Raw genomic sequence first — 26,363 nt, 5'->3', positions numbered from 1 at the left:
TGGCCTGTAGGCAAGTTATACATTAGCTGTACGGAGGTCATGATGACCAGATTCTGTTCGGAATGGCATCGTCCGCCATTTTGATGTACAGGGTGACTTTTACACAGCAAAAGAACCTAAAATGGCGGCTTGATTCAAGATGGCGGCTTACATCAATTTCTAAAGTCAAGACCTTGCCGTAGAGAGTTATTCGCGTACAGTTTTAAGCAACTTGGCGTAGGCCAATATACATACAATCGTTACAATAGGAGGCATAATTTAATATCCAGTATGACAATATGGCATTTGTATAGTGCCTTTTCCCACTGGTAAGGCCTCAAAGAACTGTAGGTGAATGCCCTTGAGGGACCAAAGTCCGTGCTATGGGAGATTCCTCAGAGGAGTTTAGAATAGGTGTGTGCATTTAGCCGACACGAAGGAAAGGAGAGGTGGCTAAGTCCCTGTTAGCGACCCATGTCTAGCAGGCGGGCTTGTGGATGGGTGCTGTGAGGTTGTTGGGAAGAGTATGCGAGACCAGGAGACTTTTTATGTATCCAGCGAGACCACATTTTTGTCATGGGATTTAGCTGCATTCTAAGGTGTTGTGGGATGTGTCTCCAACTGGCGTATGATTGCAGATGAGGGCGGGTGGGTGGCCGTGTTTATGGCTATCTTCCATCGGCATGGAGTGCGAAACGTACCCACAAGTCCTCGTTGGTGTCTTCTTTCGTTGCCGTTTCCACTGTATACCCACATAGAAGGGCAAATCTTTTCCTGCTAGGTCATAGGGGATAGGAGGGCCCCTGGGTGAATGTATATGTCACAGAAGTGTGGTGTAACTCGAAGGACCCAGGTTTGGATCTTCGAAGGACGACCAGCCGATTGCTGCTCTTAGGTTTGTTGACTTTGGTTCTGCTGAAACCATGATTCATGCCAAGAGGCCGTTTTCATTATAATGCTTGCCTTGCTGTTTAAATGGTTGCAATGAACCGCCGGACTGACTGGAATTGAGTTCTGGATTACCGGAGCTATATGGGGTGAAGTCCCGTTCGCATTCAAGGATAGCCTACCAGCGATGAGGAAAATATATAAAAAAACTTTGTTTATATCGGCATCTACGCAGGAGTATTGGCGTTGCAGAGGAGCAGTGATCAGGTTCCTGGTTACTTAAGAACCACCAAGAAAATATTTGCAGACTTAATTAAAGGAGTCTGAGGTTATTCGGGTGCACTTTGGCACACCCACATTACAGAAATCCTACTTATGAGGAGTACGATTTGAAGAGTATTTTTGTGGCCCTGGATTACATGGTGGAGAATAAAAACAAAAAGGTGTCTTCCCCAGAAGAAGGTTCATGCATTGAGCGCAACGAGGAACTGAAACATGTCGGGACTGTTTAACCTGAGTCAATAATACTCAGAGATTGGAAGTGTTAAAACCACTACATAAATTTTATATGTTGATGTATTGTATTGTCATGTTATAGAAATGTATGTGTGTGAAACTAGTAATTTGTATTGTATATGTATCCACCTTGTGTTGTTGGATCTATTTTAAGAAAATTCTGTTTTTAGAGTTGGTTTTATAAAGGAATAATTGGGTTGTGATTTAACCTATTAAAATAAACTGTTTTTGATATTGTGAAAAAAAACAACTAGATACTAAGTCTATTTTTTCAAGACTATTGGTACAAAGAGGGTATTTCCACATCATACAATATGTATAGATCAGTATCTAGTGAAGGAATGTAATTTCTGTCTCCTTTATATGATAAAAATGTATGGTTGTCCCCTGACCGTGAGAGAGAGGGAGTATTAAGTAAGGGGAACGATATGCCTTTGTTAAGGTAGATGCAATGCTACATGGACCAGGGCACCATGTCATATTACACGTATTCTGTTCTTCACGAGTGCCCATATTTCCCCAGGCAGTGACAGCGGGCATCACTGTCCTTGTCAGGGTACCAGTAGATACCCCTTACATTTGAAGGAAAGATCATCACTTCTGTTACATACAGTAAGTGACATACAGAATGTTTCAGTGAAAATACGCATGCGTGGGCCCGTGACCTTGTAGCCCCACTGAGTGATGTTAAATGCATCCATGTTCGTGAGGTAGACAATAAAAGAGGAAGTCACTGTGGACTTGTGGGTTTGGGCAAAGGACAGGAAAGTCCTTCATATGGCACAAGGCTTCCCTCTCTGCAAGTAGTCTTGCTTGATTGAATCACTCCGGTTCTCTTCAATGGTACAAAGCGAGTTTTACAAACACTTTCTCTCTCTCTTTCTCTCTCTCTCTCTCCCTCTCTCTCTCTCTCTCTCTCTCTCTCTCTCTCTCTCACACACACACACACACTAACACACGTGCACACACACGTACTTACGTACAAACACACACACACGCAATCACACCACTTGGCTTTCCACTCGTATTTTTCTACCACATAGTCTGCTACCATCCTAGTCGTGCCCATGATCCTTGGCATTCGTGCTTTGCTAATGAAGACCTTTCCACAATGCCATCACCTTTTGCCTGCATGCCTGGCTGGCAAGGGACCAAATGGGTGCCAGGGTGGTACGCATTCCCTTCATTAAAGATCCATGGCTAAGGGACGATGCACAAATGCTGATGTATTGATATCCACACGCCTGCGTGCACCCACCAGAGGCAACCGCTGCTAATATCTGCCAGCACATGGTCTGAGCACATGGGCAGATAATGCACATTCTTGTAGAAGGGTGTCGCGTGCAATTATCTGGGAATATGAGCGCAATGCATGGCGAATGTGCGAGTAGCTAGGAATATAGCGGCAGCATCTGAACATGGAAAGTTGCAGGGCATATCATAGGCATTGCAGGCACATGGTATCAGTATCTTGGGATGTGATATGAGCAGACATTACCATGATGACCCAACCAGCATGGTCCCAGCTTGTGCTCACCTGCAACGCTGTCCTGATGTCCAGATAAATTATCCAAGTCCTGCCCACCTCCTACTCGGACGGTGAGGTGACCAGGACTTGGAAAAAGCAGTCACAACCAAAACAAACACTGCTCTCCCTGGCTGAATAACTCATCCTCCACCCGGGCGAGTTTAGGATCAGAAGCTACAACAGAACCCTGCTGGAAAATGACTGCAAGGGGGAAAGAGAGTCCTTCCTCTTTCAAGAATACTCAGATTTTTTCCACGTGCCTGACATATTCCCCCTTCGGGTTTCCTTCGGAGCAGTTTCTTGATGCAGACAACTGTCTGACTGGTACGTGTTTACATGGCCTTTATCATGCAAACTATTCCTGCTAAGTGCAGGTCCCCAGATCAATGGCATTGAAATTTATCCAGGCACCCTGGCAGCGCCACCACCATCTCACGCTGGAACTTCTTTGCAATCCTGAAAGCACCCATTTGATTTGAATGAGAACAGGAGCTGTGGCATTTGAGCAGCTAACTTTGCCGCCAGTTCCTGCTTCAGTGCACTTTCCTCAGTGCCCTTGTGCCGCTTCTCTACCCACTCACTTGTCTCCTCCTTATCCCCTCTATTCACCCTTCACCTGCTGTGCCTTTTTCTCTTCCTGATGAGAAATGGCTGGTTTCTCCCCGCGCCCCCTATTACACCCCATCACTCGATCCCACTATAGCCTTCTCTCTTCTTTCGCTCTACCTGCCTTCTCAGACGTTCCTTCCAGCAGCCGCCCATCCTCTTCCTGCTTCCTCTCCAACGCCTGCCTTCTTATTTACTGATTTAGTATTTTATTTATTTGTTTGTTACGCGCCATAGCCCGCTGTCCCCCTTCTGCTTCCTGCCGCTGGAGCGCGACAGACCGGCACTGCTACGGCATCGCAGTAAAGACATGCAATGCAGTGGCAGCAGAGTAGAGTCAAGGAACCTCCCTCCTCCACTTGTGCCCTTTGCATTCAAGCCTTTAGTGTTCCACTTTCCACCATGAGCGTCTGCAATCAGTCTGGAGACATGGATATGTGGAGAGGTGGCTTAAACTGCTCGCCCCTTTGTGGACGATTCTACTCCTGCTTATTAGTATGTGACTCTATACTTCAACATGTGATTTTTATTGATCTTGTCTTAAATGCAAGATACCTGCCCAGAGAATGTCATTGGTCTTCAGCAGGTTCAAGAGTTGTTTCTCCATGAACTGCCCAGCTATAATATGGCACAATGATCCCCCCACCCAACTTTGGCTTCTCTTATCTCATGCTACTCACCAAGGTGACCCGTTGTTCCCACCCAACACATTCTCCATCCTAAACACTAATCACCTTCACCTTTAATATCCTTTCATCTCCGTGTACGTACACATCTCCTTCCTCTGGAGTATTTATATCCATGATATATGACCCCAGTTGCCTCATTGCACTGACCACTGTTTAAGCCTCTGAAAGAGCTTCTTATGAGAACAGCAGGCCATATTCGCACTCTGGGAGGTGGCTGCTGTTTAATCCCATTGTTTGGAGGTCAGGCTGGACTGAAATAGCTGCTATAAGCCCCCCTTCCACTGTTGGCTGCTAGTGCCTAGTTCCATTCCACCATTTGGTCACTCGCCTCATCGCTTTATCGCTCGTCCCTCTGAACCCATAGGCCCTTTAAGCGAGGCAGCCCTATCTCGGATGGATGGGGATGCAGATCTTACTCTGACACCAATAATCAGACCGTCTCAGGAAGTTGGCAAAACACAACTGTTTTTAATTGCAAATGTCTAAAACAGGGAGTACAACGGGCATCAATGGACAACCCACAAGAATTCTCTAAATGTTTCACATGAAAAAACACATATAACAAGAATTCATCATACGTGACGTCATACTATGTGGAAAAATAAGAAAACCTACTTGGGGTTGTGATAGGCTTAAGGGGAACTTCTAAGTATACTTTCTATGGGGTATAGGACTGTGATTGGCTCTCTAAGGTCAGGTGGACAGCTATCCTCGCCCATAGTGCAAGTCATCTTCTGTGTCATAAAAATACACGACGTTTCATTGGCTTTCAAACTATAGGCTTGTACCCTTCTGGAATATTCTACTCCCTAGCAGCACGCAAGCTGGTACCCCAGGTGCTGAAGGGCTGGACTTGACCTTGCCTCCCCACCCAATTAGCCCATCATCCGTCATCACTCCTACTGTCTGCCATTAGTCTTTTGAACTCGGCCTTGCAAGTATCACTGCGCCTGAGAATAGAAGGGAGTATGAGCATGGCCTCATCTTCTGATCTCCGTGCAGCTCGCCCAAAGTCTATTTTCAACTTGACGATGTGACAGGAGACTGTGTTTTGAGCTCCTTCTTCGCATTTAACACTATTAAATTAATAAAACCTGGCACTTCTAGTGTTTTTCCATTGCACCTCAACAGGAGCTCGTCTCGCTTCTCACGTTCATTGTATCTTCTTGAATAGATAATCAGTTTCTTGGCTGCCCCAATCCTTGACACTGGGCAAGAGAATCCTTTCTCGAATCTTCTCTCACCGTCAGCTGTTTTCTTCAACTGCACCACATTTTCAGCCATTCTATTCATGGCGTCCTAGTTTCCTAAAATGCATTGTGGAACATCCAGATTCTATACACATATGTATGTATATATTGGCGGCACCGGCTGCAGTCTATTGCCTACATATAGCTAGCCTCATGATTACTTAGTCTACTTGAGTTTCAGCGTCTGTACAGTTATAAAATGGCATGCATTTTTTTCAGTGCTTTCTGCACGTGTAATCTTCATTTTGCTCATGAAATGTTGCGGGAATTGGATTTTGTTATTGGTATCAACAAACTTTACGGTGTCAAGAAGTACAGGGATTATGCATCTCAGGGCTTCAAGTGTGGTAAGCCTCATAATTACTTAACCAAATGGTTCAATCCTGAGTTGAGGAGATTCACATTGCAACCCTGTTTAAATATTCTGTGGACTAAAGAATTCACTAGTCAATGGAGTAATGCACAAGTACAGGATAAGTTATGTATTGTTATATTGTTATTGTTATTGTCTGCTTGTAACGAGCGGGAAGCGCGCAGGCATCAGGGCGCAGAAAACCAAGAAAGATCAAATAGACATAGAACTCTTCTCTAAAACTATGATTGGGTGCTGGTGGGAGAGGTCGGCTCTATTCATTGGAACAAGAAAGTTTTGAGCGATTTCCTGAACCTCTGGTAGTTCACTTCTTGCCATAATCCCATCGGCATATTGTTCCAGTAGATTACTGCTTTCACCGGAAAGGATTTTCCTTGCTCTGGTGCACGCTTGGCACAGGGTAGATTCAAGGTGCCCCTGTCGGCTGATCTTAAGCATCTTCCGGGTGTATAAAAAGAGAAGTGTTTTTTAAAGTAGCTCGGGGCCTCGCCATATAAGCATCTGTGGATTATTGTCATGGCTTTAAAATGAACTCTATCCTCCACTCTTAACCAGTGTAGTGCTCTTCTCACTGTTGATACATGTTCTCTGTTTTTGATATTCTTGACTATGCGAACTGCATCATTTTGTATGACTTGGCACTTTTGCATTTCCCTCTTCATGGCACCTAGCAATAAAGCGTTGCTGTAGTCGAGACGCGACAAAATGATAGCTCTAGCAATTGTCGCGGCGTTAGCTTCGTTAATGTAGGGTCTTATCGTTCTCAAGAGGCGCAGATAATAGGCGTTATTTTTCTGCAGGTAACCTACCTGTACCTCAGATCCCACCAAAGCTTCCACCATCATCCCGAGAGTTTTGACATGCGGCATCACTGGGATGATAGTGTCTTTGATGGTAAAGGTCTTATATTCCATCCCCAACTTTGCTCTAGCCTGTCTCGTTCCGAAAATCATCAATTCGGTTTTAGTATTGTTTAAGCACATCCAATGATGTTGCATCCAATGATCTATAACCTGATATACCTCTGAGATTTTTGCACTGTCAGTGATGTAATCGCCCTTGAGTTCAAAAATAAGCTGCGTGCCATCGGCGTAATTTGTAAAGAATACGCCGATGTGTTCCAAGAGTTCGCAGAGGGTTCTCAAGTATAAGTTAAACAGTAAGGGTGACAGGCTTGCTCCCTGTGGGACTCCATAAAGAATGGTAGAGGCCTTGGAGAAAGTATCACCCCAGTGTACTCTGGCGCTCCGATCTTTCAGGAAGGATGCCAACCAGGCCAGTGCCTTGGGAGAACAACCTACGATTTTAGACAATGCCTCCTGAAGGAGCTGCTGATCCACCAAGTCGAAAACTGCGCTTAAGTCCAGGAGCATGAGAATGCCTGCTTTGCCCTTGTCTCTCAAGCCCAGCATGTGTGACTGAAGGTCCAGCATGGCAGATTCGGTGCTGTGGGAGGCCTGGAAGCCAGTTTGTTGTTTAAGCAGTAACTTCAGGTCTTCCACATGTTTTTGCAGTTGAATAGTAGCAATTTTATCTAACACCTTCAAAATGAAGTTCGAGTTTGTAATGTAATGCAAAACGTGCAACAGCTCTACCGAATCTTCTGAAATAGCTTTGGGTTGGAGGTTAGGTTCTAGTAAATGTGTTCTGGATGAAAATCATGCCAGCAATTGCAATAATAACTTGTTTTTGTAAGGGATTTCAATCCGGCACTTCACCTAAGTCAACGCCTAGCGTCTAATGCACAACTGAAATCATTATTTATTTGTGTCTAAAAGTTATTTTATTCTGAACGATGTACCACTCATATCACGCCCCTCTCTTGGAATCCACCCCCCTCCCCCCCGTGGTCACACTGAACCAAGAATCAGGCTGGTTTGCAAAGTTAAAATATTTATTAATGTAGTTACAAATTAATCACACTATGTTTAATGGGTATACAATAATCACCAATGGGGTGATGTAACACTAAGCAATCTCTTTAATCATAAGGAGCAATAGTGAGCAAAACAATTCAGCACAGAAATAATACTTTTGTGTGTGTGTTCAGAACAGATAATAGAGTTGTTACTATTTCCCCCTGCACACCCCTCAACCCCCCAATAGACAACGTAAAGAGATAAGAGATAGGAGGAGAGTAAAGGTTTCAGGAATGGCAAAATTCAAACAATATATCAATCCCAATTTACCAACCAGCAACATAAAAGGAAAATGAAATTGATTGGCAGGCTGTCAAAATGGATTGGGCAAAAACACAAAAAATGGGATAATTTGCTGAAATTGTTTAAATTCTTATGGCAGCCACTTTGGATAGTTATAGACAAACACTAGCAATGATTTAATACTAACAATCAATGTGAAATCTTAAAATTGATGTCAGAAGCAATCAAAAGCTGTTTTTACACGTGTCAGAATTTCCCTAAACGAAAATGTGCGGCAAACTTTTCAGCGTGCGATACTCACGATTACGGGAGAACTATATGGATTTGGATACAGCTGTGGATGTTAGCTCCAATCAGACGTTGAAATTCTGATTCTAGCACAAAAATTGAATGAGTTATGGATGGTTTAGTGGAGGTCGTTTTTTTCAGATAGGCGTAAGAAAGGGAAAACAGGAATGCACTTTTAAAAGACAAATGGGATTTCTTATACTAGATTATGACTATAGAAAAAGAGAATGCCACACATGAATCTCCAAAGTCCTGGCCAGGGACCCTTCATGTGGTGGATACTCACTTTCTTTCTGGGATTCAATTTATTTATACACAACACTAATGATTTATGATTTTAGAAAACAAATGAGAGTAACTTAGCGCAAGAAAAGCTCTGACAATTCAAAAATACTCCTAACCCTACCGGTTCTGAAAACGAGAGAGGATGGATTTAAGATTGGGATTGACTAAGCAAGGTACATAGGCTAGTGACACAGTTCTATCTATAGATACTCACTATATGGGTTTCAAACAGAACCGTCAGGGATTCTAGTCAGGGATTCTGGTCTTGGGACAGACTGCTGGGCACACCGGATTGGACTGGGTCTGTTCACAGCATGGTATGGACTGGATCAGGTCTGCAATGGTCCTGGTCACAGCAAGGCAAAACTGGATTGGATCTCTTGGTTCTGGTAATAATTCTTTTCAGCAGGAAAGCAGTACAGCACAGCCCGGCTGTTTCTTTTGTTCCCCTTAGGTTTTTGGGGTAATTTCTGGTTCTTTAAATTTAAGGCCTAGCTGAAATGGTTCAGCTATATGATGGGTCTTTCTGCTTTTCAAGTTTTGGAGTCTGGAGCAAGGAAGATGGATGGTTCTGCTTCAAGGTGCTCCGCAAGCAATCGGTTAGTGGGTGAATCTGTGTGTCATTTTTTCAGTGCTGAGCTGTCTCTATTTATGATTATGATAAAGGGGTGTGTGTGCTGGATTATCCTAAGCGTGCCCCCTTGCTAGGGACTGGTCAGGGTCTCCTCTCTCCCTTAATAAGAGGAGAAAAACAGTGTGTCATCATGATGATGTGGTTTTACGAGGCCTAGAGTCCACCCCTCGCCTCTTGATCACAAAATCTACTTTTGGTACAATACATCTTTCCATATGTGCAACCTCTATAACAATAACATACATAGATTACATATTTTGTGTAGTAGATACTCCTCCAAACCTCATCGCTGTAAGATCTTGTGTCTGCTTTTTACAGAATTTTGCCCTTTTTGTCCGGAACACAATATCCAATTTCGGAGCAAATTTCCACAAATGTGCGCATTGCATATGGGCATAAGGGTATGAAGTTTCATGCTTCTATCAAAAATACATTTGGTGTAATATTACAATTTCCGCCGTTCCTTCCTAGAACATGTCACAGAGTTCTGGCGCCTTTTCACCCGTGCATCCAGAAATCACATTAACAATACTGCTATTGCTATCATTTTCACAATTTTACATAGTAAGTTATATGTATTTAAACAAAATGTTCTTTGTAAATGTCCAGCCACGAATGGGTGTTTGTCTCCACCTCCTTCTTCTCCCTGCAGCTCAGAAGCAGTCTCCTCCCAGTTCCTCCTGGACCCAGGCCATTTTACGACCCTTCACACTTAGCCTTCCTTTGACTGGAGGAAGTCCATTGTCTTCTTCCTCTGGCAACCCAAATTCTTCCCCCACCCCATTATCATCACATAGGTGTGATTTCCTGATGGAGACAGAGGCCTGGGCTCTGTGGGGTAGCTGTTATACTGATTTGGTGGCTTTGAGTCAGGCTTAAATCCAAAAGTTATTTCTGTTGTAATTTTTTCTTGGTTTAAAATAAACTTGTGTTTTCAAAACAAGCAGCTAGAACACTTATTCTGGATTCTAAACCATGGGATTAAAACAGTTACAACCTAGGCTACTCTCAATAACAGGTCACTTAAATTTCAGACATTAGATTTCAGTTGTATAAGTTTACAGTTTTAAAGCAGACTTCTGACAGCTGTAATCAGGCGGCCGGGGGTACTGCCCCCAAATTTTGACAGATTCCACAGGCAGGCAACATTTGCTGGGGATGTTTTGATGACAAATTCAGCTTTTCAGGACATTAGTAATATCACCATGATTTCTTGAACTAAATGAATTGTAACACCCAGCAAAAATATTGGATGTTTGAGGGTGTTTTATACCAGCATTCTGCAGTTTCAGCAACCAATGAAAAAGATTTCAAAGCAAGATTTTGAATTTCCTTCACCAAAGCACTGCTTTTCCCTCTGCGCTCAATTTTTACTTGTTGGGCAGCCCAGTGACATGTTTCAGGAGTGCGCTTTCTGTTCCACCACTGACAACATGCATGGCAGATCGGCAGCCATCTTTTCGTGTTGCAAAGCGCGATTTTCATAGGTTTTAGCGCGCACAAGGGTTTTGCGGCCATTTTGATGTTTCTGGCACCATCAGACACAGGGAGGCCGCATGGCAGAGCAAAAGTGGGTCAATACATTCCACATTTTCTATATGTTTACAATGAAAGTTTTGTCATTTTGTAGCACAATAGCTAATGGGTATTCCCATTACCCAATTTAATAGAACTTAATAAATTGACATCTGACCGATGACATTCTTGGTGGGTCTGTCCCGCTAGGATCTGAACATGTGTCCCCTACAATTGGGCAATGCATCAAAGCAGCAAATGCTTAACTCACCAGTCTACCAGTGTGGATGATCACAATGATTATAAATGGATGGCCACATGCAGAGACTGAGATTTTGGAATTGTATTGCAAAAAACATTTTTTTTATGATGTGCATTTCTGATTCTCTAAATCAGGGGTTTTCAGGCCTTAAGAGCCTCAACCTATTGGAGTCCCTTTTCTGAAAATGTTGGGATCGGGGGCATGACATCTAAATGTAAGGAACCCTCGCCAAATGATGGGACTAATTGGCGTGCCACAAAAGGTGGGGTGGACAAACACCCTTATAAACCCCCAAAATTACACCTATGCATCACCCACACCAGGTTTTCTGGATAACCTTTGATTATGTTGAGACAGAGATACCCTGCACTAATGTGTATTTTGTGTGGCTATCCTAAAAATTTTGAGTGGGTTGAAACCTGAATTGGCGAGAAGCTGATCTACAGTAAGGATCACAAATCCCGTCCCTCATTTTGTTCGCGTTTTCGAAACCTTTACTACAGGTTTTAACAAGCTTCTGGCTGGTCACCAAGGATTGCAGCTGCTATTGATTTGCAATGAAACCTTGGTGCAACACTGCCCCAGGTTAGGTGCCCTGGTGTAGGGGTCTCAATGTCCAGTCATCAAGAGCCCCAACCAAATCAGGTTTTCATGATAACTGCTGATAATGTGAATAACTCAAGTTTTGACGAATTGCATTACAATGGGGGTCATTACAAGTTGGGCGGTAAGGGATACTGGGCACCGGTAAGGAGACCGGGGCCGGTAATCCCTTACCGCCCAATTCCGAGGTTCCTTAGCGGGAACCGTATAGGACGTGTGGTCTGACCACACGTCCTTTACGGGTCCCGCTAAGGGACCAGGGCGCTAATAACGGGCCTGCTATTCGCGAGCCCGTTATTAGCGCCCTCCCCATTCCCATTGAGCTCTATGGGGGCTCAAATGGGAATGGGGAATGGTGGATTCAATGGGGACTTACCGGTCCCTCCAGGGTTGGAATGCACCGTTAAGTCCCCATTGAACCAGTCCGGTGCCGGCCCCGGTATTGGAGGCAGCCATTTCGCAAATAGCGCTGTGGCTACCTCCAATCTCGGAATGAGGCTCAATGTATTTGATGTGTATAGACGGACAAGATGAATCGGAATACAAACTTAACTTACATTTGTGAAATAATCATGGATTGGGAGAAAGAGATGCATGCGCTTGGGAGGTGCTGCTGCTGGGTCACCAGGTGTAACATCAGAGGGGTGACAGATGCAACGTTTTATTGACATTTTCCATAGAGAATGTTGAACACAATGGGCTGCAGGGATACATTGTAAAAACCAACAAAATAAATCAATTGTTTATTTTAAAAAATCTACTTTTTGGATTTATTTCAGCGCTCTTGTATGCAACAATTTTTGGAAACGTTACAACAATCTTCCAGCAAATGTACGCAAACACAAACCGGTACCATGAAATGCTGAACAGTGTCCGGGACTTTCTCAAGCTCTACCAGGTGCCGAAAGGCCTTAGTGAACGCGTCATGGACTACATTGTCTCCACGTGGTCCATGTCCAGAGGAATTGATACGGAGAAGGTAAGAGCTGAACACGTACAGGGGATTTACTGTCTCCCGGCAAAATGGTCTTTCTTTAGCCCAGAGTCCAGCACTCGAATAATGTGCTATTTACCAAGTAAAATAAAAAAGCAGTCAAATTTGCAGCTCTAAGATTACAGTAAAAGGGACCCAACTTCAAAATGTATATGTTTTAGAAGGGCTGAGCCAGTGCTGGTCACGTGCTTGTCATTTTAAGGCAGAAAGGAGAGAGAGAGAGAGAGAGAGAGAGAGAGAGAAAGAGAGAGAGAGAGAGAGAGAGAGAGAGAGAAAGAGAGAGAGAGAGAGAGAGAGAGAGAGAGAGAGAGAGAGAGAGAAGAGAGAGAGAGAGAGAGAGAGAGAGAGAGAGAGAGATCTCTGATTCACTCAGGGAGAGAGAGAGAAGGGGGCGGTAGTGCATTGTCCCTGTTGATCACTGACTCGCACTTTGAAAGAGAGAGAGCGAGAGAGAAGTGCATTGTCCTTATTGATCTCTGATTCGCTCAGTGACAGAGAAAGAGAGAGAGGGGAGTGCATTTTCTCTGTTGTTCACCGATTCACTTTGTGAGAAAGAGAGAGCAAGGAGTGCATTGTTGCTGTTGATCTCAGACTCACTCAGGGAGAGAGGGGGGTAGTGCATTGTCCCTGTTCATCTCTGACTCGTTCAGTGAGAGACCGAGAGAGAAGTGCATTTCCCCCGTTGGTCTCTGACTCTCTCAGTGAGACAGGGGTGTAGGAGACCCATAAAATCTGGGGGGGACAGGGGACACCTTGGGGACTTTGGTTTTTTACATTTATTTGTTGTGTTTTAGTCAAGGAACTCGACTTTTCACAAAATCAAAATAGCAGTGCGTATTAAATTACATATATCATCACTGAAAAGAAGAAAAGAAAACAGAAGAAAATTAAGAAAAAGAAAAGCAGTTCAGAGTATAAAATCCTCCCAGCGATGGACCTTTAGAGAGATCTGTTATAATACTCTCACCTGCGCTTCAAGTGCAGATGCTTTATGAAGTTTCGCCAAAACTTCCTATCCTATTCCACTTGAACCCTCAATGATGGAACACTTTACAACTGTGTATGGGCTCCAATCATACCTCGGCACCAAGGTATTCACTGGATTTACACAGATAGCGGAACAAGTGTGGCCTCCATTAAAACTTGTCTATAACTCATTATTCAGCTGGTGATGGGTACCAAAAATGCAGTTGCATCCCTATTTTAAAACAAGCGTTGGAAAAGGGCCTTTTCAAGCATCACCATATTGGTATTAGGTACCCACTGATGGTAGCAGCTGCAAAATGGTGCAAGTACCTGAACATTTAATAGCAGTGCCGGGAAAATGCCCAATATGTATGGACAAGCAAACACTTGCCATTGCTGGTTTTTAGCAGGACTTGAAGGAAATGCATTGTGCTGATAGAGTGATTGATTGATTTTTGATTGATTGATTGTTTATTTGTATAGCGCCTCTACACAATGGGCCTTGTTACGAGTATGGAGGTAGCCATGGTGCTATTAGCGCCATGGCTGCCTCCATACCGGGCTCCAATACCGGGTTCCTGCAATAAGGACTTACCGGGTCATTCCGACATAGGAGGACCCGGTAATTCCTCCTTGCAGGAACACATCCCCATTCCCATTTGAGCCCCCATAGGGCTCAATGGGGATGGGGAGGGAGGTAATAATGGGCACATTACAAATGGCCCGTTATTACCTCCCTCTTCCCCTCGCGGGACCCGGAAAGGACGCCTGGTTTTACCAGGCGTCCTTACAGTGTCCCGCAAAGGGAACCTCGTAATTGTGCATCCCGTAATGAAGGGTGACTGTCCCGTACCGGCACCCTTCATTACGGGAGCTGAAGCCTCGTAATGAGGCCCCATGTGTTTCAAAGTGCTTCAAGGGGAGGAGGGGGCATGGGAGAAATACAGTTACATTCTTACAGGTCCTTGAAACAATTAAGATTGTGAAGAATAACTATCATAATTAGCCTGACAACATTTCAGATAGTGCAAGTGCAATGAACAATTAAGATGAAAAGGAGTGGATGAAGGCATCCCAGGATAAGACATTTGTATTACACCAGTAGTATGTTCCCAACTCCAATTAAGTTATTAACTACACAGGGCTTTGTAGTAAACATCCCTAAGTCAGTGCCTTTATCTAAACCAGAACTGGCACTGTACGTGCCCTTTATAGATAATTCTTGTGTTTTTTTAAAGGAATAGGTTATGGTGTAAAATGAGTCTGCGGCTCGCGTGGCATCCATCCACCAAATACCCATGAAAATTGCTAAAATAGGCCAAATAACATGATGCTGTGTCGCAAGGCAAGATGCCACACACCCTGGCACCAGCTCCCACTACAGGACAGGTCAGAGGTGAATACATACCTCATTTAAGGTTAGCCCTGACTTTAGACCGAGGCTGCAGGTAGGATTGAGTGAAAAGGGAGTTGATGCAGGAACAGCCTACTGTGACTGTCTCTTCCTGGAGAGGACCCAGACAGGAGCGCAGATGACACTGGGGCAGTGGGAGAGCACCAAGCCCGAGCTCCCACGTTCCCTCAAATAAATCCTCCCCATGCCAGCCTGCACCTGGGAGAGGGGGGCCACTTTGTGTATTATCAGGCCCAATCAATGCACAGACAGATATGGTGTAGTGTATATAGCTGCAATTATTTCAACAAATGACTTCTAATCGTCCTCGTTCAGGCCTCATGATCATGGATCAAGCGTTAGAAGAAGACGCATTTGTGACTCCACCCTTTATCTGGGAACATGAGGCGAGGCACCATTCTTCCTTGTACAAATGTCCCCTCTGTACCCTTCTCTACTCCACATTCTCATCTGCTGTACACCCTTTTCTCCCACGTCCCTTCCCTGCACCCCACACCAAGTCACTCCTCTGACACACTGTCCTCTGCACTTTCTCACTTGTCTGTACTTCTCTCTCATTTGCAAAACCCGAAGCACCTCCTATGCCATTTCTGCCCTACACCACTCTCCCTGTGTTCTGGTCTTTCCTGCACCCCTCTCTCCACTGCACACACTGGTCAACCCATGCTGCAAACCATCCCCACCTTTCATCTGCACTACGTTCTTGTTCCCATCTCTCCTCTCCCTTGCTCCTCTCTTTTTCTGTCCTCTGCACCCTTTCTACCCTTTTTCACTTTGCAGCCCCGCACTCTACTGCACCCCAGTCCCTCCCTTACCATTCCCACATGGCCAGTACCCCACAACTCTCATCTACAGTTACTCAACCCTTTCTCCTCAGTCTTCAGAGCACACTCGATATCCTGGCTTACATTTCACAGGTTTTCTCTTGCACGCCCTGCATGACCAACCACTCCATATAGCTTCTCAGAATAAGCTGGAACAGGCATGCCAGATCCATGACCTTAAAAGGGCCCATTGATACCCGCAAGCGTTAACTCTTAAGAAATAGTAAGGAGCATGGATATTTGGAAGGGGGGACAGACACAGAAGTCACTAAACCCATGTACTGCCGAGGCTCTACCCCCAAAATCCAGCCTGTTCTCACTCAATAGCAAACACACTGTCACAAGCACAGAGTCACTGCAGCACGCGTCGCTGCCTGGCTTCTCCTTCGTTCTGAAAAACGAAGGCTGAGGCTGCGCAGCAGTGCACTGCGCAGGTAGGGTACGTGCAGTTTGTTTGTTCCCTGGCCTGGGCATGTTCATTATGCGCAGGCCCAGTGCCAGTGGCATAACACAAAATGTGGGGGCCCCCTTGCGAGCCATGCTGAGGGGCCCCCCAACTCAGCAACAAATCATGGGTCGCGTCACCCTCTGGGCTGGCCTATATTATCACGCTTGCGCAATACGCACACATGTGCTGTTGATGGGGTATGCCACACACTGCACTAGGAGAAAGATATAAATATGTGTTTTAATGCAATATACAGCACACTTTCTGTGACAAATTGGCTAAAAAGTCAGAGTGTTTGCACTGGTTTTGTAGGTTAACACCAATCCAATACATGCAGGTCACCAACAGTGCACAGGAACATTAATGCTTTGCTATCAAAATGCCATACCAAAATGAAAACATGTCCAACTGGCTGCACAATGTAGAACAGTGTAGACACGTAATAACATTACAGTAAAGCATGCAAGGCCTCATTTAGACATACCTATTTGTATAGCACACCAGGCCCAGGGGCAACCGGGCGCATCACTTAGTTACAGCATGAGAAAAACAGACAGAGCAATAATTACAAAGTTTACAAGTATATTACAAAGTTTACAGGTATAATAATAACAGTGAGAGGACAAGCAGAATGTATATACAAGGGTGCGGCTATGTACAAGTTCAGCCGAGAGCACAGTGCTAGATGTCTTGGGCGGACAACCAGGCTTTGGTAAGGTGTTTGAATCTCAAGAAGGAGGGTTCTGCTCTAAACTCGTTAGGAAGCGTGTTCTATAATTTAGCTGCCATAATAGGGAAGCTGGTTCCACCTGATCTTTGGAGATTGAAGCGTGGAACGACAAGGCTGTTTGAATGAGCCATTCTGCGAGGTCTGATGGAGTTGTGGAGGGCAAAACGGTTGGCCAGGTAACAGGGAGCTTGGTTGTGAAGGCATTTGTGGGTCAGAGTCAGGGTTTTCAAGGAAATTTGGTGTGGGATTGAGAGCCAGTGAATGTTGCGTCTAGTGTCGGAAATGTGTTGATGCCTGGGAATGTTGAGGGCAGCTCTAATTGCATTGTTTTGGACAATTTGTAACTTATTTAGGTTGCAGCGATTGGTGCCTGGGTAAAGTGCATTGCAGTAATCAGACTTGGATAATACAAGGGTCCTAGCCAAGGTAATAGTTGGTAGCAGAGAGAAAGGGGCGACAGGCTGAGATAAGCTTGCAGGTATATGCCGCTGCAGATGAGACTGAGTTAGTTTGTCTGGACAGGGACGGAGTCGAGTCAATGTAGATCCCTAGGGTTTTTGTGTCCTTGGCGGTTGGGATGGTATTCCCATCGATGATGAAGGACTTAAATGCTGGGTCGAGTTTGGTAAGTTTTTGTGGCGAACCAAGAATAAGCAGCTCTGTCTTTTCGTCATTTAGACAGAGTCTGTGCTGTGCCATTCACGCTTGGATGACCTGGTAGATGGCATTGACAGCGAGGGAGTCAGCAGTGTAGTGACCTGAGATAGGGATTAGTATCTGGGTGTCGTCAGCGTAGTTGGTGTAAGTGACACCCAGATAGTCCAAAATATCGAAAAGAGGTTTGGTGAACACGTTATACAATGTGGGTGAGACACAAGATCCTTGTGGCACACCACAGGAGACAGGTGCAGGTGGGGCGGCTGCTAGTGGGGAGAACACACGCATTGATCTATTGTCTAGGAAGGAGCTAATCCAGGTTGTAGCTTTGTCGGAAAAGTGTGCAGCTGATTTGAGGTGGTGACAGAGAATGTCATGATTGACAAGATTAAAGGCCGCTGAGAGGTCTAAGAGCAGTAAAAGAGCAAGTTTGCCTTTGTCTTTTAGATCTTCAATCTGTGTTTTTAAATCTATAAGGGCGGTTTCGGTGCTGTGACGTGGCCGAAACCCAGATTGCCTAAATCCCAAAAGTTAGTTAGATTCAAGGTAATCTTGAATTAGCAGATATGCTGCTCGGTCGAGGATTTTTAGTAAAAACAGGACCGTAGTGATTGGCCTGTAGTTTGTGGGTATGCTAGCGTCCAGGGTAGGTTTTTCAGTATAGGGATTACCCACACATCCTTTAGGTTGTCAGGTACAATCCCAGAGCTAAAGGGAGAGTTGATGAACGTGGTGATGAATGGCGCTAGGTCATGACCTGCTTCCTTAATTATGGGCGCCGGGCAGAGGTCGCAGTTGGACGGTTTAAGGCTGGCGATGATCTTTTCCACTTCACAGATGGAGAGTGGAGAGAAGCTAAAAGGTGTCAGAGAATCTGGGATGGAGTGGTTTAAGGTGGGGATAGGATTGGGTTGTGGATTAGATTGTAGGTTCGTTTGTTTGTTATTGATTTTGATTTGGAGAGTGGCAATCTTGCCGAGGAGAGCCTCTTGGATTTTGGTGCACCAGGTGCTATCTTTGATGCACGTATCTGGCGCAGTGACAGGAGTTTCAAGTTCTTTTAGGATTCTAAACAATTCTTTGGTGTTGGATTTGTCTTGTTCGATACGTTTATTGTAGGTGTCTTTTTTAGTCTGGAATATGGCTTCCTTGTAATTAAGGTGGCTAGGACGAGACACGACTTGTTAGCTGCTGACTGGTTGCTTTTCCAATGTGATTTCGCAATTTCTTTTTCTTTACGCAGGATTCTAAACTGGGGTATGAACCAGGAGTTCAGGTGGGCTTGAGGTTTGGATTTTTTAGATGGGGCGATGATGTCTAACGCTTTTTGCATAGCGAGGTTAAAGGTGTCAACCAGAGCCGTGGGGTCAGAGCAAGAACGAACCTGGACATTGAGGGCAGGAAGGAGGAGGGGGAGGAGTCTGTCGCAGGTAATGTCACGTTTATTGTGAGTGGCAGTGGCAGGTGCAATGCTAGGAGAGAGACTGACAGGTTTGGACTGAATGTTAAACGTGATTAAATTATGGTCAGTCCATGCACACTGTTGGTTGGACATGATATTGATGGGATAATTGTGGGCGGTTAGCCAGTCAAGGGTTCTACCCTTGGCGTGGGTAGGTTGATTAATGAGCTGTATGAATCCTGCATTCATAAGCATATTATCAATGGTCGTGGCAGCTGTGTCATTAGGATCAGTAAGGCCAAGGTTAAAGTACCCTAATATCGATGCTTGGGATTTGGTTTTGGTGTTATGGTTGATGATGTTAGAAAGTTCCTCAGCAAAGGTGGACAGTGGCCCCGGAGGCCGGTAAAGTAGGTGGAAGGTGATAGAGTGGTTAGGGGTGACGGCTAGTTTGGCTGTCAGTGCTTCCATAGAGGAGAAGTGGTGTGCAGCGGAGAGGTGGAAATTTAGAGCATTTTTGTGGATAATGGCAATGCCACCACCTTTGGACTGGTTAGAATTAGGATCATGTCTGATAATGTTATAACCTGGAGGGATGGCCGGAGAGAGTAGTGGGCCAGAGGCTGCGTGAAGCCAGGTTTCGGTGACAGCCAAGAAGTCAAGGTCGAGAGTTTGGATAAGGTCAGCCACTTCTAAGGCATGTGCCGTGAGTGATCTGACATTAATTAACACACCCTTAATATTGCTGGTGTTGGGGGGGTTAGAATGAGGTGATGATGGGTTTGGCATGGGTGAAGTCGAGGTGGAGGTCAGCGGCTGTTTGTTAAGATGCGCAGAGTGATGGGAGGTGTGAATGAGTCGAGAGCCAAGTCTGGCATTTCTCAAGGTAATGGAGCATGGCATGTTCGGTAAAGGTCTAGATGCAAAGTGTTGGAGCCATAAGGCTGGGTTGTTAAGGTAAGGGTTGGTGTGGTGAGCGGTTGAAGGCATGGTTATGGAGTTGTAGTGGTTAGGGTAGTGGAGGGAGGCGGTGGTGTGGTTGAGAACATTCCCACCGGTATGCCGTGTGATGTGGAGTATGGTGGGCAGTATTCTTGCAAGTAGGATAAGCAAGGTGGACTTGAGCGGATACGTGGTTATTGGGCTGTTAGTGGGGGGCATGTTGGTATAATGCAGTCTTAAGAGCGGATGCCTACCAGATCTACAAGGGGGTAGTTGAGGTAGGTGTGCAGTCGTGGGCAATATCACACAATGGCATACACACAATGTTAAACCTAGACTGGTTGCACCAAAATGCCAGTCGAAGCAATAATACTCATCAAGAAGAGAACACACATTCAAGCACGCATCTCTGTGGCTGCTAACAACACGGCCAAACTCTTTAAAATCTGCAAGTAACTGGTCAATCCTGTTGCGGTCTTTACCTCTCCTGTTCCCTCCCAGGCCCTCTGTTTGGCTCTGTTCTCTCACTTCTCTGCTAAAACCCAGGAAATCCTGTCCCCCATCTCCTCTTCCTCTCCCTCTTCCTCTCTTGGCCCCCCTTTGGCCAGCTCTACTTCTGTTCCTCCTTTCTCCTCTTTCTCTCTGACAATACCTGAGGAGGTTTCTAGACAAGTCCGATCTATGAAAGTGTTGTCCAAACAGGTGCTCTCCTGCTCCTCTAGAACCATCAAGGACCATACTGACACCTTCACTCCAGCCTTGGCCAATTTCTGTAATCACTCTTTCACCACTGGAACGTTCCCCTCTTCCCTTAAACACTCCCTTGTGCACCCACTCCTCAAGAAGCCGTCTGCCTTTCCTGCCTGCCTGGCAAACTATCACCCAATCCCCTTGGCCCCATCCCTGAGCACACTGTTGGAAGAAACTGCCCATCTTCCAGCTTACTCATCACACTGAATCAGTTGGTTGTCTCCATGACCATCAGTTTGGTTTCAGAGCTGCCAGAGGCACGGAAACTGTTCTCCTGAACAACCGTGAAGATCTGCTCTCTAACCTTAATTACAGCATTCCTTCTGTCCTCATCCTCCTTGATATTTCCTCTGCTTTAGACACGGTCAACCACGCCATCCTGATCAATCGACTCCATGAGAACCTGGGCATCACGGATCAGTCCCTTGAGTGGCTGACCTCCTTCCTATTGGACTGCCCCTCCCAGGTGCAACTTGGTCCCTTTCTCTCTGCCACATCTCTCTATACCTGTGGCGTTCCACAGGGCTCTGATCTCACCCTGGTTTTTCAACCTCTTCTTGGCCCCTTTGGCCACCTGATCTCTACCTTCTCCTCTTATGCAGATGAAACTCAGCTTTCCTTCAGGCTCCCCTCAGACTCCTCTCCTCTCTCTCTCTCATTCTTGACTGTCTATCCGCAATTCAGGATTGGTGCACATCCCCCGAGAGATCCTTCTCATTGGGACCCCTGCTTTCCCTCTCGCACTCTGGCTGCCTGCCTTGGGTCCTCTTCCTTTGCCTTCCTGCGAGGCAAAAAACGTTGTCCACTCTCTCTTTCTCTCCTCACATCTCGGAAATCGCCAAGAAGTCCCACTACCAGCTGCTCCTCCTCAAAGGGACTCTTCCCTTTCTCATTTTCCCCCAGAAGCACACTGTCTCCAGAGCCCTGGCTCTCTCTAGGCTGGACTACTGAAACAGCCTCTTTATCAACCTGCCTTCCTCTACTCTCTGCCCTCTGCAACTAATCCAGAACAGGACTGCAAGACTTATCCTTGACCTCAAGCCCAGGGATCATATCTCTCCAGCCCTGAAATTTCTCCACTCGCTCCCGGTTGCTGCAAGGATCAAGTTCAAGACCCTTTGCATCCGGTCCCACACTACATCCAATGCTCTCTTCCAAAATACCTTCATTATCAAGCCCTTCGCTCAGCTACCGCCAACTCTCTAAGGGTTAGATGCTTCCCCAGACAGAGAGTGGGGGGTAGATCTCTCTCCTATGCAGGTGCCTCCCTCTGGAAAGGCACCCTGCCCCTCTAACTTGGGCTGGACCACCAGAAGATCCAGAAGCAGCTCAAAATGTTCCTTTTCTCCTCTGCTTTCTCTCTCTCCCTCCCCTGCTGGCCAACCTGACCTAATTGTCTGCTGTACCGACTGGTTGCTGGGCTACCCTCAGAGTCTCACTATGTCCAGACTCTTTCTTGATCAGTCACCCCTGAACTGCCTCTGGGACTACCACGCACTTAGGGGCTGTAACTGTAACCCTACAGTCCCTTGTTCTCCTTGCACTACCCAGATGCGCACTGCCTTGACTGCACTTACTCAGAGCCTTGATGCCCTGTTTTTCCCTCCCCTCTCCCTTGCACTTCCCACCTCCCTTTCCCCTTGCACTTCTCGTTCTCGCACATGCACGATCTGAATGATACAAGGCCTAGTAAGATTGTTTATCTTGTCCTCCCTCTATCTTCCATCCCGTATCTTGTCGTGCCTAGAAACACTTGAGTACAGGCACAGTATAAATGACTTATATCATATCATTTTATCACAGATGCCCAGAAAAATATACAATGCCCCAGTAAGAAACGACTAGTCTGGCAGCACCCAAATGCCAGTCTGGCCAGGTAATTATACTTAGCAGGACTGCTTTATCAGAAATGCCCAGTTATAAATAAAAGAGTCATACCAAACTGAGGAATTACTAGACTGGCTGCACCAAAATGCCTCTCTAGCCACTAATACCACATATCATGCCTGCTTAGCCTGGACATGGACAGCCATCATGATTTGTCTGACAATCCTGCCCCCCCACAAACAACCCCTCTCCCTCCCACCCCTACCTCAACCTCCAAAAAGCGCTCCTTGGCCCAGAATTACCTCAACGTCCCGCATCGTAGTCCCAGAGCTAACGTATGAGGCTCCTTGACTCACCGGTAAGTACGGGGATGAGGAAGGGTGGGACTAGGTGTAATGAAGATTACAGGTAGCTAAGTCAGGCATTATCTCCATGTACCTCTACCTCATCCCAGTAATTGTGTATGAGGCAGAGTGCCTTAAACGCAAGTACTGGGACAAGGAAGAATATGTCTAGGAGTAATGAAGATTACCAATAAGTAATCAAGGCATTAAACACAAGTAGTGGTGCAACACCATTGAGTTGAATGGGGTTCAACACTCCCTCCACCCCCCGAAATGTTGGGCTATGTTGACTCGACCTGGCTGACCTTCAGAGCAGTTGCCTGACAGACCAGGATAAAGATGTTAAACGGCACCTGGGTTTCGCTGTTAAAAAGAGCCCAGCAATTACTAACATAAAGCATTTCACTGTTAGTACCTGCATTCAAATTCCTCATTTTTTAGGCAATTGAAATCGTGATGTGGGTTTAGTACTTGCATGCCAGGGGAGTGATTGGAAGGGTAGAGGAGACCACTCAATTCTCACAGCAGTCCATAAGTGGGAGCTTTCAACCTTAAAGGACAGAGTTAACTGCTTGTAACATTGAAGCTACACTAGAATAGTCTCATTAAAATGCGTACAGAAATTAGATGCACCACACAAATATGTTTGCCCTTCCTCAACCACCCGTGAAGTTGGCGCCTCTCCCAACATTTGAAGGGTTAGCCCCCCCGAAATGTAGGTTTTGTTGCACCCCTGAACTCAAGCACACACACCATGCACCATATACACACATGCACACCCAGCCATCCATACATTTTAGTGTGCACCCTCACCATACAAGCACACCCAGGCAGCCATACATACATTTAAGTGTGCACACTTTCACCATACAGGCACACCCAGGCAACCACCCGTACATTTAAATATGCACCATTTCACCATACAGGCACACACACTCAGGCACCCACCATACACTCACACAGGCAGCCACCTATACATTTAAGTATGTACCCTTTCACCATGCAGGCACACCCAGGCAGTCACCTGTACATTAAATGTGCACCCTTTCACCTTACACTCACACACGCACCCGTCATTGGGTTGAGGGGAGCCCTATTACTCTTTCATCATAAAGAAATTATTTCTGTTACAGAAATATTTTTTTATGAATGCAAAGTAAAATCAAAAAGAAAAACAATGTATTTTTTTTGCAAAAAAAAATGTTTCATTTTCTTTTCTCCAAGTGGGGCTTCCTCCCAGGATATGTGCTGGTGGGGCACCCTGCACCGCGGGGGCTGCGGGGGCCACTGTTATTCCAGTGCGTGGGGCAACAGCAGAAGTTGCAGATAGTCAGTCTACTGTAAACGTGCAAAAGTAAAAGTAGGCTCTACTTTAACTTTTGCAAGCTTACATGACAACTGCAGCCTGCAGTCGTATTTTACAGCAGATACACAAATAATCTGTGGGTGATAAAAGCTATTATATCCCCCACTTATAATTGTGGGGGCAGTTTGTCCCCCCCATACCCCCATGTCCTACGCCCATGCAGTGAGAGAGAGAGAAGTGCATGCCCCTGTTGATCTCTGACTCGCTGAGTGTGAGAGAAGTGCATTGCCCCTGTTGATCTCTGACTCGCTGAGTGAGAGAGAAGTGTATGCCCCTGTTGATCTCTGACTCGCTGAGTGAGAGAGAAGTGCATGCCCCTGTTGATCTCTGACTCGCTGAGTGTGAGAGAAGTGCATTGCCCCTGTTGATCTCTGACTCGCTGAGTGAGAGAGAAGTGCATGCCCCTGTTGATCTCTGACTCGCTGAGTGAGAGAGAAGTGCATGCCCCTGTTGATCTCTGACTCGCTGAGTGTGAGAGAAGTGCATTGCCCCTGTTGATCTCTGACTCGCTGAGTGAGAGAGAAGTGCATGCCCCTGTTGATCTCTGACTCGCTGAGTGAGAGAGAAGTGCATTGACCCTGTTGAACTCCGACTCACTGAGAGAGAGAGAGAGAGAGAGAGAGAGAGAGGTGCATTGACCCTGTTTGCCACTGTCCTTTTTAAAAAACGTTTTGGGGTAGGGCCCACCTTTCCCCCAGAATCTCTCCTTTGGTCGGCCCCATTTCTTCAGCGCATCCCACGCCTTGTCCGCTCGTCTGCCCAGCCCCATCAACTCCCTTACTTACCTTGCGTTCTGCTCCCCGTGCCTTCAAATGCTGCACGGTAGGTGACACTGCCTGCACAACGCCAAGGTTTTGGTGAGGGAGGCTCATTCACTACCGTCTGGAATACAAGGACCTATCAGGAGGCCAACATATTTCCCCCAGAAATGTCAACCAAAATTAATTTCAGTGGCCTGCAACTATTCCTGCTGAGAACAAAGTGGTTTTTAAGCAGTCACATGGCGCCCAGATACCCTGGGTCGGGTGCGCATACAAACAATAAACAAACAAACAAACATGCCACATAAAGGTTCAAAAGGAAGTAATTGCTCATGTGTGTGATAACTTGGTGTGGGCAAGTAATCAATACAGTTGGTCATTGGTCAGGTGCATTCTTTTGATCTTGTAAACCATGTAAGTAACCCTGTTATTGCATGGATAGACAAGGTAAGGTTTCAAAAAGAAAAGGTACTATTTTCCATGATATTGTCCACAGTTGTTGGCAGATATACTGTGGCTTTAAAAGGGCATGTAGGCGGCGGGACGGGGGAAATGAAGAGAGGACTAGCAGTGCAGTGTTAAGTTTTGACTATTTGCTTTTCTATGGTGGCAATATAATAACACGTTTAATCTCTAGCCTTCACAACACAGAACAGTGGAACTAAGCATTCTAAGTGAATCAATGCACGTTTCGACTCAGAGCTAATACTTTGCTAGTTCTTCCTGTGTCTTCCTCTCAATCAATCCGAGTCCACTAAGGTCTCAGTCTGGGTCCACCTTGCTGCGACCTTTAGATGCAAGGAGGCTACTGCCTCCGATGGAGGGTCCTTTGGGAGGCAACAGATTCTCAGAAGGGCCTCACATTGGCGTAAGATGGCCTTCGTTCTCGCTTAGTACCACTGGAACCCCAAATGGAATCTGGCAGGGTAAAGGTGGCTTCTGATAAAGTAGACATAGGGCACGGGAGTGAGATGTGACCCTCACTTGGCTTGTGTGACCTCCTGTTATCACAGCATGCTACCCTGATTCCCAGCCCTTCCAGATTTAGGTCCCAGTCCCACCTTCCGGCAGCTTATCTGTCTGCTGACCCTGCACTTAACTCACTGGTATCTCACAATATATCTTCTTGGTGACCCGTGGCCCTCAGATGTTGATACACTGTGTGCCACATGACTGTGGATTGCACAATCCATAGAACACACATCTGTGCAACTCTCTGTGGATGGACTGGTAACATTAACTTTTCCTTGACCTCATTTTGAAATGAATGGGTTCAAAGAGTAATGTATTTATGCCTACTAGTCATTTTGCTTCCTCTCCTTAATGCAGAGTTTACAACTGCTACCAGTTGCCCGGACAT

The 26,363-nt window shown here is 45.8% G+C and overlaps 1 protein-coding gene across 1 annotated transcript in view; it reads left to right on the top strand.

The window, feature by feature from the left end:
• The window catches only part of KCNH1 (potassium voltage-gated channel subfamily H member 1), a 2,382,450-nt gene that overhangs the window by 1,170,740 nt on the left and 1,185,347 nt on the right, over nt 1–26,363 (top strand). Inside the window, exon 9 of the mRNA XM_069608514.1 lies at nt 12,358–12,557. Coding sequence (XP_069464615.1) covers nt 12,358–12,557 — 200 coding nt within the window. The remainder of the gene's footprint in view (nt 1–12,357; nt 12,558–26,363) is intronic.

This window comes from Ambystoma mexicanum, chromosome 4q, assembly GCF_040938575.1.
Source record: "Ambystoma mexicanum isolate Mex_15411 chromosome 4q, UKY_AmexF1_1, whole genome shotgun sequence".
NCBI lineage: Eukaryota > Metazoa > Chordata > Amphibia > Caudata > Ambystomatidae > Ambystoma > Ambystoma mexicanum.
Note: the sequence above shows the minus strand (reverse complement) of the source record. Positions and strands in the feature narration are given on the sequence as shown.